Source organism: Oncorhynchus masou, chromosome 29, assembly GCF_036934945.1.
Source record: "Oncorhynchus masou masou isolate Uvic2021 chromosome 29, UVic_Omas_1.1, whole genome shotgun sequence".
Taxonomy (NCBI): Eukaryota; Metazoa; Chordata; class Actinopteri; order Salmoniformes; family Salmonidae; genus Oncorhynchus; species Oncorhynchus masou.
This window is the reverse complement of record NC_088240.1, coordinates 12,240,650-12,261,952: the sequence shown is the minus strand read 5'-3', so window position 1 is coordinate 12,261,952 and position 21,303 is coordinate 12,240,650. Positions and strand designations below refer to the sequence as shown.

At 42.6% G+C, this 21,303-nt stretch overlaps 1 protein-coding gene across 3 annotated transcripts in view; it reads left to right on the top strand.

Moving 5' to 3' along the window:
• The window catches only part of LOC135518991 (DDB1- and CUL4-associated factor 6-like), a 60,873-nt gene that overhangs the window by 9,538 nt on the left and 30,032 nt on the right, over positions 1 to 21,303 (top strand). For all 3 annotated transcript variants that reach the window (XM_064944011.1, XM_064944012.1, XM_064944013.1), the window contains exons 2-7: positions 9,245 to 9,306; positions 16,468 to 16,560; positions 17,699 to 17,884; positions 18,060 to 18,173; positions 18,617 to 18,752; positions 20,158 to 20,369. In XM_064944011.1, coding sequence (XP_064800083.1) covers positions 9,245 to 9,306; positions 16,468 to 16,560; positions 17,699 to 17,884; positions 18,060 to 18,173; positions 18,617 to 18,752; positions 20,158 to 20,369 — 803 coding nt within the window. The remainder of the gene's footprint in view (positions 1 to 9,244; positions 9,307 to 16,467; positions 16,561 to 17,698; positions 17,885 to 18,059; positions 18,174 to 18,616; positions 18,753 to 20,157; positions 20,370 to 21,303) is intronic.

The window sequence follows — 21,303 nt, the reverse complement described above, 5'->3', positions numbered from 1 at the left end:
GTGAGTGTTCAAAGGCACTGCAATGCTGTTTGTTTTTCTTTGACTCACAGGAAAATAATCCATTGATTCGAGGCGAATGGGCTACTCAAAGAGAGAGAGACTCTGAAATGAATCTGCTTCAGTGGGAATTGTACTGGCAGGAGACCACTTTTGTGATAGCAAATTCATCAGGGACCCCCTCAATATCATAACACAACTCAGACTTTTAGAGTGCGATTAAAAATGGTCACCGATTTAGGTACAGGCGACATGGGCAGCCACCCAGGGCGGCATCTTGCCTGGGGCAGTACGGGGCACCAGCACACAAAAAAATCGGAATGGTGACATTTTCACGATCGGTTTTCTAGCGCTCATTTGCACGTCACGTCAATGATATCATGTCACCGTGTGGGACTGTGGGTCAATTAACCTTGTCGGAGTGGGCGCCCTGATTCTAGTTTGTGAGCTAGGCAGGCTACTGTCTGGGAAGGTCTCCCACTCAGGTGGGGGTAGGTTGACCTCAGGTCTCCCCATTGGAAGCCCAAGGTAGGGGGAGTGGGGGATTCTATCAAAAAGCACACCTCTAACTTTGTACAGTACTAATGCAATTGGTTAAATCAATCACACTATGAAATGATACCAAATAAACCACAATTCATTCATAATACTGTGAATATATAGTTTCAGACAAATTGTTGAATTTTTTTCTGGTTTGTATGAAATCTTTTAAGAATAATATTAAACCAGTCTGCACACCACCAAGGTGAATTGGTTTAATCTTGACTCTTGGTTGACAGCATTGGGGGATGGGTAATGTATTTTTGATCATTTATTTGTGTTGTTCCAAATGTCTGAATAAAAATTAGTCAGTGCAGAATGGTGTTTTTTTTCTTCTTCTTCTTTTAAAATCTTTTTTTTGTTTGCGCTGAAGGGGGGGGGGGGTTGCCCAGGGAGCCATACAAGCTAGAACCGCCACTGAGTGGCGTACAAGGAGTTTAAAAATGACTGCTGCAACGCATGGCTGGACTACCAAGTCTTGGGCCCTGGGAAATAACATTTTCAAGACCCCCTCTTTGTATCGGAGAAGAAATGTTAGTGTCAAAGGTCATTTCCTGTAATTCTACACATTTAGTCACATTTATTTCACCCTCTAAACTTGTTCCACAAACTCCTTGGCGAAAATAGTTGAATCTGTTGTTACTAGCACATCTATCTATTTATAATTAAATACATTATTTACATTACACACATTATATTATTACCCTGCAGTACCCCATTTTGGGAACCACTGGTCTAGAGAATGATAACCTAGTCTCTTTCAACAGCTGCAGTGCCTGCAAGGAACAGAGTCCTATGAGTATGGAACACCAGACTACATGATCTTAAGAGTAAACAGTAGGCATATGACAGAGGCTACGGTTCAGTTATGGGATCATAAAAATGACCATAACGGTCCACTGTTACTATAATGACAACATGTATTGGGTTACTTTATCCCTTTTCCCTCTGATATTTCTTCATTGCCTGCAGCAGCGTAGTGGTTGTTTACAAACCTTCAGCTGTCTTCTCCTACACGCCACTCTTCCTGGGGTTGGCTCTCCATTACACTGACTGGCATCCCAAGTGTGTGGGCCAGGACTAGACTGGTGTTTCGCTGGTAGTTTGGGTACTGGTTATGTGCACTTAACTCAGAGGACACTGACTTGAAACTGCTCAAGGCTTTTACTTTTTCCATCACAAAAAGCTATGATGCCGAGATCAAACATGACGTTGTTGTTATATGCCTCGGCTGTACATAGAAAATGTAATTCAATGTTTTCAATGTTCTGTGCTTATGGTAGGCTATGTGATTTCCCCCTTCCATCTGTTGTGTTGCCCTCAGTTGAAATCCATGTCCATTGTGATCTTTTATTGTGTTTCATTGTGTGATGTCACACTTGCTGGTGGAGAATAGTAATCAAGCTCCATAGAATCTTACTGCCATTTTTGTTATTCACCCTTCAAGAGGATTATGAAATACTATGCACATGATCCTTGGTATTTGTTTGCTATAAAAACACGTACCAAGCTCTACTAGGCTGACTGACATGTTGAATCAGGGCGTTGTCCCTGTGAGGACTGAGGAGTGCACTGCCTCCTTCCAATTACTAATGCCTGCAGATTTGGTTATGTTGACATTTCCTATTGAGACATAGCTTTTAGGCTGATCTAGTATGTTAAGCTTTATGATGAATCTGATCTCTGTGAGTCAGTAGGAGAGGTCGACGATTATGATTTTTACAACACCGATACCGATTTATTGGAGGACCAAAAAAAAGCCGATACCGATTAATCGGCCTTTTTTTTTTTTTTTTACAAATTGTATTTTTATTTGTAATAAATAATGAAACATGTTCAATTTGGTTGAAATAATGCAACAACAAAGTGTTGGAGAAGAAAGTAAAAGTGCAATATGTGCCATGTAAGAAAGCTAACGTTTAAGTTCCTTGCTCAGAACATGAGAACATATGAAAGCTGGTGGTTCCTTTTACCATGAGTCTTCAATATTCCCAGGTAAAAAGTTTTAGGTTGTAGTTATAATAGGTATTGAAGGACTATTTCTCTCTATACGATTTGTATTTCATATAGCTTTGACTATTGGATGTTCTTATAGGCACTTTAGTATTTCCAGTGTATTAGTATAGCTTCCGTCCCTCTCCTTGCTCCTACCTGGGCTCGAACCAGGAACACATCGACAACAGCCACCCTCGAAGCAGCGTTACCCATCGCTCCTCAAAAGCCGCGGGGAACAACTACTCCAAGTCTCAGAGCGAGTGACGTTTGAAACGCTATTAGCGCACACCCCACTAACTAGCTAGTCATTTCACATCGGTTATACCAGCCTAATCTCAGGAGTTGATAGGCTTGAAGTCATAAACAGTGCAATGCTTGAAGCATTGCGAAGAGATGCTGTCAAAACACACAAAAGTGCTGTTTGAATGAATGCTTACGAGCCTGCTGGTGTCAACCATCGCTCAGACTGCTCTATCAAATCATAGACTTAATTATAACATAATAACACACAGAAATACAAGCCTTAGGTCATTAATATGGTCGAATACGGAAAATCCGAATCTCGAAAACAAAACGTTTATTCTTTCAGTGAAATACGGAACCGTTCGGTATTTTATCTAACGGGTGGCATCCATCAGTCTAAATATTCCTGTTACATTGCACAACCTTCAATGTTATGTCATAATTATGTAAAATTCTGGCAAATTAGTTCGCAACGAGCCAGGCGGCCCAAACTGTTACATATACCCTGACTCTGCGAGCAATGAACCCAAGAGAAGTGACACAATTTCACCTGGTTAATATTGCCTGCTAACCTGGATTTCCTTTAGCTAAATATGCAGGTTTAAAAATATATACTTCTGTGTATTGATTTTAAGAAAGACATTGATGTTTATGGTTAGGTACGAGTGTGCTTTTTTCGCAAATGCGCTTTTGTTAAATCATCCCCCGTTTGGCGAAGTTGTCTGCCTTTGTTAGGAAGAAATAGTCTTCACACAGTTCTCAACGAGCCAGGCGGACCAAACTGCTGCATATACCCTGACTCTGTTGCAAGAGAAGTGACACATTGTTCCTAGTTAAAATATATTCATGTTAGCAGGCAATATTAATTAAATATGCAGGTTTAAAAATATATACTTGTGTATTGATTTTAAGAAATGCATTGATGTTTATGGTTAGGTACACGTTGGAACAATGACAGTCCTTTTTCACGAATGCGCACTGCATCGATTATATGCAACGCAGGACACGCTAGATAAACTAGTAATATCATCAACCTTGTGTAGTTAACTAGTGATTATGATTGATTGATGGATTGTTTTTTTTATAAGATAAGTTGCTAGCTAGCGTTAAAAACGTATCTTGGCTTCTTACTGCATTCGCGTAACAGGCAGGCTCCTCGAGGAGTTCAATGTAAGGCAGGTGGTTAGAGCGTTGGACTAGTTAACCGTAAGATTGCAAGATTGAATCCCGGAGCTGACAAGGTAAAAATCTGTCTTTCTGCCCTGAACAAGGCAGTTAACCCACCGTTCCTAGGCCATCATTGAAAATAAAAATGTGTTCTTAACTGACTTGCCTAGTTAAATAAAGGTGTAATAAAAAAAGTAAAAAATCGGTGTCCAAAAATACCGATTTCCGATTGTTATGAAAACAACTTGAAATCGTCCCTAATTAATCGGCCATTCCAATTAATCGGTCGACCTCTAGTCAGTAGTGAGGAAGTTGCTTTAAGAGACATCTAGAGGTGTGATCTTCTGCAGATCTTCTCCTCTGTTCTCCAAAGATAAATAACAATTCGGCCTACAACATGCTTGAAAAGCTACAGTATCAACCACCGTGCAGTGTATAGCAACAAGCTATGTTCATTGTATCCTTTGTGATATTGACTCAAAGATGCCTCTGCTCTCATAAACATAATGGAAATGACAGACACTAAGTGCTGACCAGGCCATTCAGGATATCAGCCATCTTCAAACCGTCCCAGACAGTCTCAGTTACTGATAGGATGCAAATATTAGCAGACATCTCCATCCACACCAGTGGTTTAAGCAGAGACAGTAGAGAAAGCGAGACATTCCACTCCCTGATTTTTTTTTTTTCTGATCGGGGTGGGACCAACCTAGTCTACTTTTTGCCCCTGCCCTGCGGAGGGGTTCCCCAGGGCAAGACTTCTTACTGGCAGTTTTTTTCTGGTCGCAGTGGGGACAATAAGTAGACCAGAGCCAGCTGTTCCGTCTCTCGCATGAGCATGCCAGATAATATGGAGGAACCGTTGGCGCATGTGGGAAAAGCACGCTCACACGAGAGGAAACGCCAGGTGGGAGGCTACTTTGTAGTTAATTGCGCTCACCTGGTGTCCGATGTCTGAATCAGTCACTGATTTAGAAGGAGAGGATGACCAACATAAGTGTTTTTACCTCCAGGACAGTCATTTAACAGCCCTGCTATAGGATATATACCGTGCTTGCTATCTGGGGCTACTGGTATGCTGAATTAGCCTTTTCTATCTGTGGCCAAGTTAACCTAACTTGAATGAGGATTAGCAGGCCCAGGTGTGGGGCAGGTGGTTTATGGATTGGACTAGCATAGCACTGCATTTAGCTTAGCGCTACATTTAGCTTGACTAGGCTGGGTGGGTTGGTAGAGCTGTCATTGTCAAATGACCGGAGAGACCCTAGCATGTAATCATACCAGTAAGAGGCTAAATTTAGCACTGTGGAAGGAGGGCTAGTATTCCATTTGTGGAATATAAATCTCAACAAAGGCCAGAAATATACTTCAAGGGAGAGTTAGGCATCATCATAGAACATTTAAGGCTATTTTGCACAGTCCTCTTCACCCATGAGATTTAGTGAGATCAATTTACATGGTTTCAGCTAAATATGCTAATTCAATCATCATCATAATCATCATGTTACTTTTCTCATGACCAAGGCCTATCAGCAAAGGAATGAGGGGGAAGTGACATTTTGCTCTGTTGTCTTGCTCTTTTTGGATGTTTGACTTTAAATATCGGAAGGTTGAAAGGCAAAGGAGGGAATACGGATACAATGGAGACCTCTGCCTATTGTGTTGAATAGCTGTTTTGAGCCGTCTTCTCAAGTCTTCAATATTCCACTTCTCCAATGTTGAAAAAGCATTATATTGCTGCATCCGAAGCTGTTACTTCGAGAAAGTGTTACAGTCGAATGGCAAGCTTTCAGCCTTGTTTTTGAGGACGTCACTGACCTGGGAAGAGCTCTGTTGATTGAACCTATTCCTCAACACTCAATTTATTGCTGTGAAAATAATATGTCAGAGGGGTGTGGGTGTGTATGGCAACTTGGAATATTGATATAGTCAGGCACTTTGTTTTGATTTGAACAGCAATGCACTAGAACCCAGCTGTAGAACAAAACCTGATATTGTGCCTTGAAATCACTTACTAACTTGGAGCTCAGACTTCAATACGATTACAGAGCATTGGCTTGTTTTGTTTATTTATTTATCATCTTGCCTATTTATTTACCACTGTCTCTCTGTTATTGAACGGGACAGTCCAATTTAATCTGGCCAGGCGGCCCCATACACATAGTCTCATTGTTTTATATGAGGGCAATTCCATGATAACGGAATTACGTTGAGACTCCAGATTTTTCACTTGAAAATGTATACTAAACAAAAAACATTGATTTCAAAGTGTAACAAACGATACAACTATATGCACTAGGACTACTTTTAACAATTTCCACGGAATATTTATAAAAACATATTTACGGGAAGAACTGTGCAGATACAACGTTTGGTCAAATAATAATGAGGGAGATTTTACTGTAATTCTGTTACCAAACTTTGCATCTGCACAGTTTTTCCAGGAAATGTTTTATATATTTTATTTTTATACTGTGTAAATTGTTCCAAATAATCATTGTGCGTAGAGTTGTATGGTTTTTAAAATGAAATCTTTTTTTTGTTTGTTTGGCATTCAGCGTAATTTCGTTAGCATTTCAGGACCAGCACCGAGGCACGATAGGTTACAGAGGCAGGCCATAGTGTTAATGACGTTCTACTTTGCCTTTTGACAATGGCCTTGTACTGTCAATGCACAGTAGTCTGTCATAGTGGATGATGGAACTAAGGCCTTCCTTTCCATGCCCTCTACATTCATGCCGTATACCTGGAATGCTTATTAGATTCTAGACTGTCATCTCTTTACCTGACAGGGTCAAATGGCATGAATTCTCTCGCAATGTCTTTTTTTTTTGTCGAACAATTGTGAAGCAAGTTTAATACTTTAAGGTAAGGTGATGTATTTTAGAACCTGGATCTAGCCAAGCCTAATACAGTACATTGTAGGCTTGGGAACAAGTTTACTCATAAAATAGCCGACTGCCAAACCTTTTTTAATGACAGTCTATTTGACGACAGGGTAGCCAGTGTAGGCAGCCTGCTCATTTGATCCCCTATCCCTGTGACGGTGACAGCAGATGCAAGGGATGCTTCCTCAAGATGAGTAATACATTATAAGCTATGGAAAGATTGACTACAACGATTCTAACGTAACGTTTTAGTTCTTTCACCACTCCCTCATTTAATACTAATAGCAGAACCAGGAAAACAAACTATTTACATTTACATTTAAGTCATTTAGCAGACGCTCTTATCCAGAGCGACTTACAAATTGGTGAATTCACCACTTTACAATAGTGCATCTAAATCATTTAAGGGGGGGGGGGTGAGAAGGATTGCTTTATCCTATCCTAGGTATTCCTTGAAGAGGTGGGGTTTCAGGTGTTGCAAAACGAAATAGAGGTCGACTGATTATGATTTTTCAACACCAATACCGATTTATTGGAGGACCCAAAAAGCCTATAACGATTAATCGGACGATTTTTATTTAATTTAAAAAAACGTATTTATTTATTTGTAATAATCACAATTACAACAATACTGAATGAACACTTATTTTAACTTAATATAATACATCAATAAAAATCCATTTAGCCATGAATAAATAATGAAACCTGTTCAATTTGGTTTATATAATGCAAAAACAAAGTGTTGGAGAAGAAAGTAAAAGTGCAATATGTGCCATGTAAAAAAGCTAAGCTCAGAACATGAGAACATCTGAAAGCTGGTGGTTCCTTTTAACATGAGACTTCAATATTCCAAGGTAAGAGGTTTTTAGGTTGTAGTTAATATAGTATTTATAGGACTATTTCTCTCTATACCAGACTCTGCGTGCAAAGAATGCAAGAGAAGTGACACAATTTCACCTGGTTAATATCGCCTGCTAACCTGTATTTCTTTTCACTAAATATGCAGGTTTAAAAATATATACTTCTGTGTATTGATTTTAAGAAAGGCATTGATGTCTATGGTTCGGTAAAGTCGTGCAACGACTGTGCTTTTTTTTCTCGCAAATGCACTTTTGTTAAATCATCCTCCTGCGTTGCATAGATTATATGCAACGCAGGACACGCTAGATAAACTAGTAATATCATCAACCATGTGTAGTTAACTAGTGATTTATATTTGATTGTTTTTTATAAGATAAGTTTAATGCTAGCTAGCAACTTACCTTGGCTACTTAATGCATTCGCGTAACAGGCAGGCTCCTGGTGGAGTGCAATGAGAGGCAAGTGGTTAGCGCGTTGGACTGGTTAAGTGTAAGGTTGCAAGATTGAACCCTGGAGTTGACAAGGTAAAAATCTGTCATTCTGCCCCTGAACAAGGCAGAACAGACCTCTACTTATAAATGGTTCCAAAATTTCTGCTCTAGGGTATTGCCCATATAATTATGAATCAGAGTACTAGAATGGAAATTAACCTTCCTTATGATGGTCCAACGGTCAGCCATGTTGGTCAGGGAGTTTGCCAACCATGGTTTGCCTGCCAATGTTGTAATAAGATATTGTGTAAAATAATGAATGTGAAGAATTTATCTGCACTGTGTGTTCGCTAGCTAGGCAGACAGTTTTAGAGGAATGATTCCATATATTTTTCAAATTAACTGCCAACATTCCACAGCCATACACTGGCTCAAATCAGTTGATAGGACTAAGACAAGTTGTAAATGCAACAAGTAATGATATTGTATCATATAATATCACTCGCAGCTTTATAAGAAAACACATTGAGTCATTTATGGTCCATTTACATATATTCTTCAGGCTATTTATTCAGAATTTATATAAAACCTGTATAAACTGTATTATATTACAATATTTTAAGTTGACTATAGTTCCATTACACAATTGCTGATACATCACATGCCCTACTTTATGTTTCCTGCATAAGTAAAAGCAGGAAATGCATCAACTTTGCCTCTACTGCCATTCATTCCAATTAGACTGATTTTGCATTTCTCCCTGACCAAGATGGCTGCCAATTTCGCCTCATTACTGAACTTTGAGGGTTAATGACATGACCCCTCTATCAATTTAATTAGGAACTCCATGGTATGTTTGGCCATTTCTATGTAATTTACCCTAGTTGATGATGCCCTTGTTGTTAACTTGAATTTCATCAATACGTTTGAATGCTGACTGAAGTAGTCCAATGCAGGTGCTTCTACACCTGCATTGCTTGCTGTTTGGGGTTTTAGGCTGGGTTTCTGTACAGCACTTTGAGATATCAGCTGATGTACGAAGGGCTATATAAATACATTTGATTTGATATCGTGGTAACAATTGTGACTTGCTAATAAGGTATTTCTTCTGTTTCTGCACAGGGAGAAGAGAATTTGTCCAGCGGCTGAAACTCGAAGCGACACTCAATGTTCACGATGGCTGTGTGAGTATGCGTTACCCACCGTGTGTGGCTGTGGTGTACTCTGTGCACATAACTGTCCCTCCTTGCATCTTTAGAGCACGTCACCCTCCCCACTCTGTCAGTCAGTGTGTGAAACAGACAGAAAGCAGAGCTCAGTGTGAGTGTTGAGCTCTGGCCAGACTGCTCATTCTCTGTGAAACCCGAGGCAGCCATACGGCCAGTCACACGCCCTGTCAAGACTGTCACACCCTGCCAGTCACTCCTTTTACCACTGCACAACAACTTTAAACTGCCTGATGCTAGCTTGGGTCAAGGATTCTGTCCTTCTCGTCCTGTCTGTTCAGTTGGTTGGAGGAAAATAAAGAGAGACATGATAAAAGACACACAACAGAAAACAACTACCCACATCCATAGTGGGAAAACAGGCTGCCTAAGTATGGTTCTCAATCAGAGACAACAATAACCAGCTGCCTCTGATTGGGAACCATACCAGGCCTAAACATAGAAACACAACACCTAGACATAAAACATAGAATACCCACCCGCATCACACCCTGACCAAACGAAAAATAGAAACATACAAGGCAATCTAGGGTCAGGGCGTGACAGTACACCCCCCCCCCCCCCCCAAGGTGTGGACTCCGGCCGCAAAATCTGAACATATAGGGGAGGGTCTGGGTGGGCATCTGTCCGCGGTGGAGGCTCTGGCGCGGGACGTGGACCCCACTCCACCATAGTCATGGCCCACTTAAGTGGCGCCTTTGGAGCGGTGACCCTCGCCGCCGACCTCGGACTGGGGACCCTTGCAGCGGGCCCCAAATAGACGGGAGACTGGACAGGAGGGAGCACCTGGAGGGAGGAGACGGAGAGACAGCCTGGTGCGTGGGGCTGCCACAGGAGGCAGCGCCTGACTGACGGGCGGTTCTGGAAGCGCTGGACAGGAGGGAGCACCTGGAGGGAGGAGACGGAGAGACAGCCTGGTGCGTGGGGCTGCCACAGGAGGCCTGGTGCGTGGAGGAGGCACCGGATGGACCTGACCGTGGAGGCGCACTGGAGGTCTCACGGCATAACATGGTGCCTGCCCGGTCAACCTATCGGGGAGTTGGCTCAGGTCTCCCCCCAATACATTTTTGGGGCTGCCTCTCGGGCTTCCTTGCCAGCCGTGTTCCCTCAAAGCGCTGGCTCCCTTTACCTGCTGCCTCCACTCTCCTGGCTTCCTCCACCTGTTCCCAAGGGAGGCGATCCCTTCCAGCCAGGATCTCCTCCCATGTGTAGGACCCCTTCCCGTCCAGAATGTCCTCCGATGTCCATGAGTCCATTCCACGCTGCTCCTGGTTACCACGCTGCTTGGTCCTTTTTTGGTGGGTAGTTCTGTAACGGCTGTTGGAAGGAGAGGACCAAGGTGCAGTGTGGTATGTGTCCATATTTATTTAATGAACACTGAAATCACAAAAATAACAAAGCGAACGACCGGAACAGTTCTGGCTGGTGCAGACACAACAGAAAACAACTACCCACAACCCATAGTGGGAAAACAGGCTGCCTAAGTATGGTTCTCAATCAGAGACAACTATAACCAGCTGCCTCTGATTGGGAACCATACCAGGCCTAAACATAGAAACACAAAACCTAGACATACAACATAGAATACCCACCCACATCACACCCTGACCAAACGAAAAATAGAAACATACAAAGCAATCTAGGGTCAGGGGGTGACATGTATAGTACAAACTAAATGTATTCCTTATGGAATCCCCTCGTACAACTTCTTGCCACATTCCCTGCTTGTAGGCTACATTCAGATAATCGTCCGAGCGAGTTCTGTCAAATTGCGTATTCCCTCAGACCAGTAGCTTGGAAGAGTTTGTCATCGCTCCCACCTACCAAGTCCTTATCAGTGCATATGAAGGATGCAAAGGAGACGGAAGGAAGCCAATTTCTTTTTAAAATGTTTTTTTTTAATGTCTATCCGCTTACTGAATCACCATCCGCTCTCTGTCTCAGTGGAGGACCTGTCTGTCTCATCTTGGATACCTGAAGAAACTTGAGTTGTCAACCCCTGTCTTCCATCAACAGGAAGTGATCGAGGAAGAATTGCCCTCCAACATGTGTTACTTGTGCCATTCTGACTCACAACGCCTATTAGGCTATTACGAGTGACATGATGTTGCGTTAATGTTGGTGGCCATCACTTTTCAGTTCCCCAAATCCCAGCATGACCTTTATTGCAGGAGATGTTGGAAGAGATTACGTGTAGGCTTGATCTACTCTGTAGATAATATTACTGTACAGTACTGGATCAAAGTAGTAGCATAATGCATCATGTATTGTCATTTAGGTTGTTATTACACTTGACTAAAAGACCCAGTTCTTAAACAGCCCCTTACTCCTTGTTCCTACTCCTTGCTGTAGGCATATTCAGACCTGAATTTCTAAAGTGGATTTAGGGGAAGCTTGTGACATCTTGCTGCGCACTTCTATCCACTTTCTATAGATCTGCATCACAAGTCCAGAGGCTTAGGGCTAAGGGAAAAAGCTACTGTAGAGTTTGGTTTCAGACTTATTCAGAATGAGGCTAGTCTGACTCTGTAGGGCCAGGTTGTGTCGGGTTGAGTTGAGGCTGGGGAGGGGAGGACCTGTTCAGCCAGGGGCACACTGAGTGGTCTGGGTGGCATAAGGACTCTGACCTAGACACACAGTATTCCTACAGAGTGCTGTCAAGTAGGATCAGTATACAACACAACGGGCTGAATAATGAGTGCTGCAGGTGATGGGATAGGTCAGTATTCGGGTCAAGCTACAGTCTGCTTGAACAGAAAAGATGGTGGTTGTGGTCATAGTGATGATAATGATCTCCCCTCCCCATGATGACTCCTTGCTGTCCCCAGTCCACCTGGCCGTGCTGCTGCTCCAGTTTCAACTGTTCTGCCTTATTATTATTCGACCATGCTGGTCATTTATGAACATTTGAACATCTTGGCCATGTTCTGTTATAATCTCTACCCGGCACAGCCAGAAGAGGACTGGCCACCCCACATAGCCTGGTTCCTCTCTAGGTTTCTTCCTAGGTTTTGGCTTTTCTAGGGAGTTTTTCCTAGCCACCGTGCTTCTACACCTGCATTGCTTGCTGTTTGGGGTTTTAGGCTGGGTTTCTGTACAGCACTTTGAGATATCAGCTGATGTACGAAGGGCTATATAAATAAATTTGATTTGATTTTGATTTGATTTGATCTCCTCAGTTTCATGTTAGCAACAACCTCCACTTACCACAAGGCCTAAAGAAATTGAATATGCAAGATAAAAATATGATACTACCAATGATATGAACGCGACAGGTTACAATACTTTTCTGAAACATGAAATGTTGTCCTTTTATAAGGGGATATAGGTGAACAGCAGTATAGCCTTTCCTAGCATGCCTGTGTTGTCCTGGCAACTACTGAAACACAGTGTTAGCAGAGGGGTGACTACAGGAAAACATGCTCTCTGTCTTCTTACCCCCGTGGGAGAGACTTCAGCGTTCTTTATCAGTAACCTACAGTGCCTTGCGAAAGTATTCGGCCCCCTTGAACTTTGCGACCTTTTGCCACATTTCAGGCTTCAAACATAAAGATATAAAACTGTATTTTTTTGTGAAGAATCAACAACAAGTGGGACACAATCATGAAGTGGAACGACATTTATTGGATATTTCAAACTTTTTTTAACAAATCAAAAACTGAAAAATTGGGTGTGCAAAATTATTCAGCCCCCTTAAGTTAATACTTTGTAGCGCCACCTTTTGCTGCGATTACAGCTGTAAGTCGCTTGGGGTATGTCTCTATCAGTTTTGCACATCGAGAGACTGAATTTTTTCCCATTCCTCCTTGCAAAACAGCTCGAGCTCAGTGAGGTTGGATGGAGAGCATTTGTGAACAGCAGTTTTCAGTTCTTTCCACAGATTCTCGATTGGATTCAGGTCTGGACTTTGACTTGGCCATTCTAACACCTGGATATGTTTATTTTTGAACCATTCCATTGTAGATTTTGCTTTATGTTTTGGATCATTGTCTTGTTGGAAGACAAATCTCCGTCCCAGTCTCAGGTCTTTTGCAGACTCCATCAGGTATTCTTCCAGAATGGTCCTGTATTTGGCTCCATCCCATCTTCCCATCAATTTTAACCATCTTCCCTGTCCCTGCTGAAGAAAAGCAGGCCCAAACCATGATGCTGCCACCACCATGTTTGACAGTGGGTATGGTGTGTTCAGGGTGAGGAGCTGTGTTGCTTTTACGCCAAACATAACGTTTTGCATTGTTGCCAAAAAGTTCAATTTTGGTTTCATCTGACCAGAGCACCTTCTTCCACATGTTTGGTGTGTCTCCCAGGTGGCTTGTGGCAAACTTTAAACGACACCTTTTATGGATATCTTTAAGAAATGGCTTTCTTCTTGCCACTCTTCCATAAAGGCCAGATTTGTGCAATATACAACTGATTGTTGTCCTATGGACAGATTCTCCCACCTCAGCTGTAGATCTCTGCAGTTCATCCAGAGTGATCATGGGCCTCTTGGCTGCATCTCTGATCAGTCTTCTCCTTGTATGAGCTGAAAGTTTAGCGGGACGGCCAGGTCTTGGTAGATTTGCAGTGGTCTGATACTCCTTCCATTTCAATATTATCGCTTGCACAGTGCTCCTTGGGATGCTTAAAGCTTGGGAAATATTTATGTATCCAAATCCGGCTTTAAACTTCTTCACAACAGTATCTCGGACCTGCCTGGTGTGTTCCTTGTTCTTCATGATGCTCTCTGCGCTTTTAACGGACCTCTGAGACTATCACAGTGCAGGTGCATTTATACAGAGACTTGATTACACACAGGTGGATTGTATTTATCATCATTAGTCATTTAGGTCAACATTGGATCATTCAGAGATCCTCACTGAACTTCTGGAGAGAGTTTGCTGCACTGAATGTAAAGGGGCTGAATAATTTTGCACGCCCAATTTTTCAGTTTTTGATTTGTTAAAAAAGTTTGAAATATCCAATAAATATCGTTCCACTTCATGATTGTGTCCCACTTGTTGTTGATTCTTCACAAAAAAATACAGTTTTATATCTTTATGTTTGAAGCCTGAAATGTGGCAAAAGGTCGCAAAGTTCAAGGGGGCCGAATACTTTTGCAAGGCACTGTATAATAGTTTCCAATGCATGCATGACATCATGCCCCATATATAGTGACTTCCCCTTTTGTGTCTGTCTGTCTATTTCTAATATAAGCCAGCCAGCATGGCTCTAATTACAGCATGTGTGTTCTTTTTAGCATGTAACAGACCACTCTTATTAAGCTAATGTATTTTCTCAGACAGTGATGCGAGCAGTTTCTCTGAAATGACAGCCGTTCTGTGAAAAATGCAATAACATTTACAGTGTTTTTTTTAAAGCTGCTCGACAAGGGAAGGACAGTAAATCATGACCGGGGATCACATGGAGATTAAATCACCCACAAAGACTATTTGGGAATGGTTAGGTGGGGGGTGTGGAGGGGGTGGAGGGGGAGGAGGGGTCCAGTTGGGTTTGGCAATGAAGAGGGATTGTGTGACCAACCTTGTTGCACGCTGATCGGACTCTCGCCCTAGAAATAGAGGGAGGAGAGTGTATTAAACTCTGCTGGGGAACTTAATGTATTATTGATCTACGGTCGCAAAGACACGGCGCCTAGAGAAGGCACGAAATGTGTGCTCTGTGTTGCAGATATAGAATGTTCCATTATACACGAAACAAAAATATAAACGCAACATGCAACAATTTCAAAGATTTTTCTGAGTTACAGTTCATATAGGGAAATCGGTCCACTGAAATCAATTCACTAGACCCGACTTGTATGGATTGCACATGACTGGTCACAGATACCTTCAAAAAGGTAGGGGCGTGGATCAGAAAAGCAGTCACTATCTGGTGTGACTACCATTTTCCTCATGCAGCGCGTCACATCTCCTTCACATAGAGCTGATCAGGCTGTTGATTGTGGCCTGTAGAATGTTTTCCTACACCTCTTTAATGGCTGTGCGAAGTTGCTGGCTATTTGGTGGGAACTGGAACGCGCTGTCGTACACGTTGATCCAGAGCATCCCAAACATGCTCAATTGGTGTCATGTCTGGTCAGTATGCAGGCTTCCAGGAATCGTGTTCAGATCCTTGCGACATGCATTATGCAAGGCCATGCATTATCATGCTGAAACATGAGGTTATGGCGGTGGATGAATGGCACGACAGTGGGCCTCAGGATCTCGTCACAGTATCTCTGTGCATTCAAATTGCCATGATTAAAATGCCATTGTGTTCATTATCCGTAGATTTTGCTTGCCCATACCATAAACGCACCGCCACCTTGGGGCTCTCTGTTCACAACGTTGATATCAGCACACCGCTCGTCCACATCTGCCATCTGCCCTGTACAGTTGAAACCGGGATTCATCTGTGACGAGCACACTTTTCCAATATGGCAATGGCCATCAAAGGTGAGCATTTTCCCACTGAAGTTGGTTACGATGCCGAACTGCAGTCAGGTCAAGACCCTGTTGAGGACGCCGAGCACACAGATGAGCTTCCCTGAGAAGTTTTCTGACAGTTTGTGGAGAAATTCTTCGGTTGTGCAAACCCACAGTTTCATCAGCTGTCCGGGTGGCTGGTCTCAGATGATCCCGCAGGTGAAGAAGCCGAAAATTGAGGTCCTGGGCTGGCGTGGTTACACGGCGTTTGTGGTTGTGAGGAAAGTTTGGGCGTACTGTCAAATTCTCTAAAACGACGTTGGAGGCGGCTTATGGTACAGAAATTAATATTCCGTTCTCTGGCAACAGCTCTGGGGGACATTCTTGCAGTCAGCATGCCAATTCCACACTTTCTCAACTTGAGACATCGGGGGGCATTGTTGTTTGACAAAACTTCACATTTTAAAGTGGCCTTTTGTCCCCATGATCAAGCTTCTTGATATGCCACACCTGTCAGGTGGGTGGATTATCTTGGCAAAGGAGAAATGCTCACTAACAGGGATTTAAACAAATTTGACCGAGGGACGCTTTGATGTTACACCTTAGATTGGGTTAGGAATTCCACAGTTGTAGACAAAACGCTGTTTTCAGTATTATTATTATTATGTGCTGAGGCCAAGAGTGAACTCACACTGTATTTTGTCCCAATCAGGTCAATACTATATCCTGGAACGATACCGGAGAGTACATCTTGTCAGGGTCGGACGATACCAACCTGGTCATCACAAACCCATACAACAGAAAGGTAAGGTGTTAGTCAGATTTTAGTTTAAAAAAAATATGATTTTAGTTTAAAAAAAGATGTGATAATAAAACAGTGCAGGTAAAATAAAAAGTGTGCAGGTTAGGTTGGAAACACAAAACAGATTATTCATTCAAACATATGACCTTACATCACCAACATCCTGTTTTTATTACACAGTTGCATGGTCGACCTGGGGTGAAATTATAATGGATTGGATGTGTAGATAGTGCTCATTATATGGAGGAGAACTTACCTACTGAAAGATATTTATCGCCGATAAAGACGGACAGAGATAAAACTGACAGTGACGTCTATAAACCTCCCATCAGCTTAATCAACAGTCAAAGAAATTGGCTGTTGAGAGATTCTGAAAATGAACAATTGCTGATCCAACCTCTCGGTCTCTGGTGTTGATGTGGAACATGACCTTGGTCAATTGGGTGCTTTGGATTATCGTAGGATTTTTTTTCAGTGCCCGGCTATACATCATGTATACCCTCTTCTATTTTACAATCTTGTCCAAGAATTTACATTTGATAAGCATGGTTGGTCCTAGATGGAAGACCAGATGCTGCTGTAAGTGGTGCTGGAGGGCCAGCAGGAGACACTATTTCAAGGCAGTGATTTCGGACATTGCCCTGTATAGGGTGCAGTCTTTCGGGTGGGACGTTAAACAGATCTCCTGACTCTCTGTGGTCAGTAAAGATCCCATGATACATCGTAAGAGTAGGGGTGTTAACCCTGGTGTCTTGGTGAAATTCCTAATCTGGCCCTGATACCATCACGGCCCCCTCATCATCCCCAGCTTCTAATTGGCTCATTGATCTCCTATCCCCTGTAACTATTCCCCAGGTCATTGCCATAAATGAGAATGTTCTCTGTCAACTTACCTGGTAAAAAAGGATGGACACAGTTCAACTGACCAGAATGTTTTTTGGTGATTTGAGTTGACGTAATTTGAGAGTAGGGAGAGTAGAACCAAGGTTTCCCTTTTAGTCAGAAGAGGGAGCAACTCATCCCAGGAGTCTTCAATGCAGATGTAGAGGATACCAATGGAGGGAGATGCACCGATAGAACCGAACACATACATACACACCTGCAACTCGCTACACACACTCCTCTCTGGAACTCTCCTCAGGTCAAGGCAACCATACGGTCGGGTCACCGGGCGAACATCTTCAGTGCTAAGTTCATGCCTCAGACCAGTGACCAGCAGATCATCTCGTGCTCTGGGGATGGTATCATCTACTACACCCACACAGAGAAGAGCCCCGACATCAACCGGCAGTGTCAGTTCACCTGCCACTACGGAACAGCCTACGAGGTACTGTACACAAGCGTTTCTCAACTTGTTTGTACCAGGTTGTTTTGTGTGTGTGGCTGTTTTGAAAATAGGTTTAGGGAGCTACCCAAATGTTTATTTTTTTTCTTTACATTTTCCTTCCTCCCTCTTTCCCTTCACCTCTTGCTGCACTCTCCTCCTCCTGTTCTCCTTTTAGATTATGACGGTACCCAACGACCCCTATACGTTCCTGTCGTGTGGGGAGGACGGCACCGTGCGCTGGTTTGACCTGCGCACAAAGACCAGCTGTACTAAAGAGGACTGCAAAGATGTAAGGAAGGAGGGAAATAAATCTATGTTTATTTTTCTAAATCTAAATTTGTATTGATTTTGAACATAAAACCATCAAACAAAGAACACCAAGACTTTTCTCTAACTTTTGATCTATTATTTGACCTGTGTTGTAAAGTCGGCATATTCTGTATAACAACCGTCCGTGATTGGGAGTCCCATAGGCCCGCGCACAATAGGCCCGCGCACAATTGGCCCAGCGTCAGTCGGGTTAGGCCGTGGTAGGCCGTCATTGTAAATAAGAATTTGTTCTTAACTGACTTGCCTAGTTAAATCAAGATGAAATAAAAAAAAATCTGCTTATTTTATATTGTTTTTAAATAATATATCACACCTTTTTCCAGTTTTCCAGATTTTTAGCCCACGGTGTTGGTGTTGTTGTTGTTGATGTTGTTGTTGTTTACTGTCTCTTCCTCTCACCAGGACATCCTGATCAACTGTCGGCGGGCGGCGACGTCGATCTCCATCAGTCCGCTGGTGCCCTATTACCTGGCGGTGGGCTGCTCTGACAGCTCCGTACGCATCTATGACAGACGCATGCTGGGAACCAGGGCTACGGGTAACAACCATCTCTGTCCTCTCATGTAGCTCTGTCTGTCTGTCTTTGTTGTCTGAATTTCGATCAGTAGATACAGTGAGCTCAATAAGTATTGGGACACTGACACATTTTTTTTGTTTGTTTTGGCTCTGTACTCCAGCACTTTGGATTTGAAATGATACAATGACTATGAGGTTAAAGTGCTTTCTTTTGAGGGTATTTTCATCCATATCGGGTGAACGTTTAGAAATGTTGAACATAGCCCCTACATTTTAGGGGAACAAAGGTAGTGCCCAATAGAAATGAATGGTAAATAATGTACTGTCATTTTGGAGTCACTTTTATTGTAAATAAAAATAGAATATGTTTTCAAACACTTCAACATATAATGTGGATGCTACCATGATTATAGATAGTCCTGAATGTAGCGTCAATAATGATGAGTGAGAAAGTTAGACGCATAATTATCATCCCCCCCAGAAATGCTAACCTCCTCTGTTATTGTAATGTTGAGAGGTTAGCATGTCATGGGGGTATGATATAAAATGCTAACCTCCTCTGTTATTGTAATGTTGAGAGGTTAGCATGTCATGGGGGTATGATATGAAATGCTAACCTCCTCTGTTATTGTAATGTTGAGAGGTTAGCATGTCATGGGGGTATGATATAAAATGCTAACCTCCTCTGTTATTGTAATGTTGAGAGGTTAGCATGTCATGGGGGTATGATATAAAATGCTAACCTCCTCTGTTATTGTAATGTTGAGAGGTTAGCATGTCATGGGGGTATGATATGAAATGCTAACCTCCTCTGTTATTGTAATGTTGAGAGGTTAGCATGTCATGGGGGTATGATATAAAATGCTAACCTCATTTAACATTTACATTTAAGTCATTTAGCAGACGCTCTTATCCAGAGCGACTTACAAATTGGACCTCCTCTGTTATTGTAATGTTGAGAGGTTAGCTTGTCATGGGGGTATGATATAAAATGCTAACCTCCTCTGTTATTGTAATGTTGAGAGGTTAGCTTGTTATGGGGGTATGATATAAAATGCTAACCTCCTCTGTTATTGTAATGTTGAGAGGTTAGCATGTCATGGGGGTATGATTTTTGTGCGTCTCGAACTTTCTCACTCATCACTATTGACGATTAATTCAGGACTATCCGTAATCATGGTAGCATCCACATTAATGTGTTTAGAAACACATTCTAGGATCAGTTCGTCCTACCAAAGCCTTAACCCTTCGGGAAGAGAAATGCAAAACTGACCTTGGATCAGAGTCTGGAGCTAACTTGATCAAACAAGTGAATTTTGAGTTACGCTATTAATGACTTACTACTACTACTCACTCAATTCTGCCCTATGTCATTCCCCATTGCTTGCCTTTGACTGTCTCACTAACCCCCCCCCCCCCCCTCACAGGGAACTACATGGGCCGTGGAACGACTGGCATGTGTGTGCGCTTCGTTCCGGCCCACCTGTCCAACAAGTCGTGTCGTGTGACTTCACTCTGCTACAGCGGGGACGGACAGGAGGTGTTGGTCAGCTACTCTTCAGACTACGTCTACCTGTTTGACCCCAATAATGACCAGGCCCGAGAGCTGAAGGGTCCGTCCGAGGAGAGGAGGGAGGAGGTGAGAGGGCGGCAGAGGCGCCGCCATTGTGATTTGAGATAAATATGAGGTGTATGTTTCTCTATGCAAACGGAATTGAGGAATTTGGTTTGGACAGTTCTCCATAAACAAAATATTTATCTTGTATAACCACACTTTTGTGTGCATATCATAAATTGTCATTGTGCATACTTGCAGTGTCGGGGGTGAGTATAGCTGGTTGAGTGTGTTACTGTTGGGTACCATCTGTGAATGCGGTACAATGAAACGGCAGGCAGGGTGAGTGCTGGTCACTGAGAGCCACACAGAGATCCACACTGTGCTGCAGTGAGAACAGGCCTCAGGGGAGCACAGGGAAAAGACTACTGCACACACAGTCAGGCTAGGATACGTGTGTGTGTGCACTGTGTATGCCCCTCTGTGAAAGTCTGTGTATACCAAGCGAGAATGACTGCCCCCACTCATTGAAGCCACAGAGGTTCAAAGGTCAACTGCGGTACTCAGGCATGTTTTTGCAGAAAACAGGACCTCCCCATTTATAGTGAATGTCAGTCTTCGTGGTCAATCTTGGCGTAAATGAAACCATGTTTCGAAGACAATCATGGTACTAATAATTGCTTCTAATACACCAGATGTATGTATTTGAACTGATTTATCACACACAATAAGTTATAAAGATCATTTAGTTGATTGTGGCAGCCTGCAATATTCCGGTCGACCTTCAAATTAGTTCCTCAATGAGAAGGGGCAGCACTGATCTATCCTGCGACTTCACTTCCTGGAGTAGATCAAATTATATCTCTCTGTGAGCTCAAACTGCGCATGTTGTATCCATGAGAGGCCCTCTTAACCGACTTAATTTGGCTTAAGTGAGCTATTGAGTCTTCATAGGAATGAATGGTGTCACGTGAGCAATAACTTTTTCCATGACATATATACAGTCATTGGTGTACTT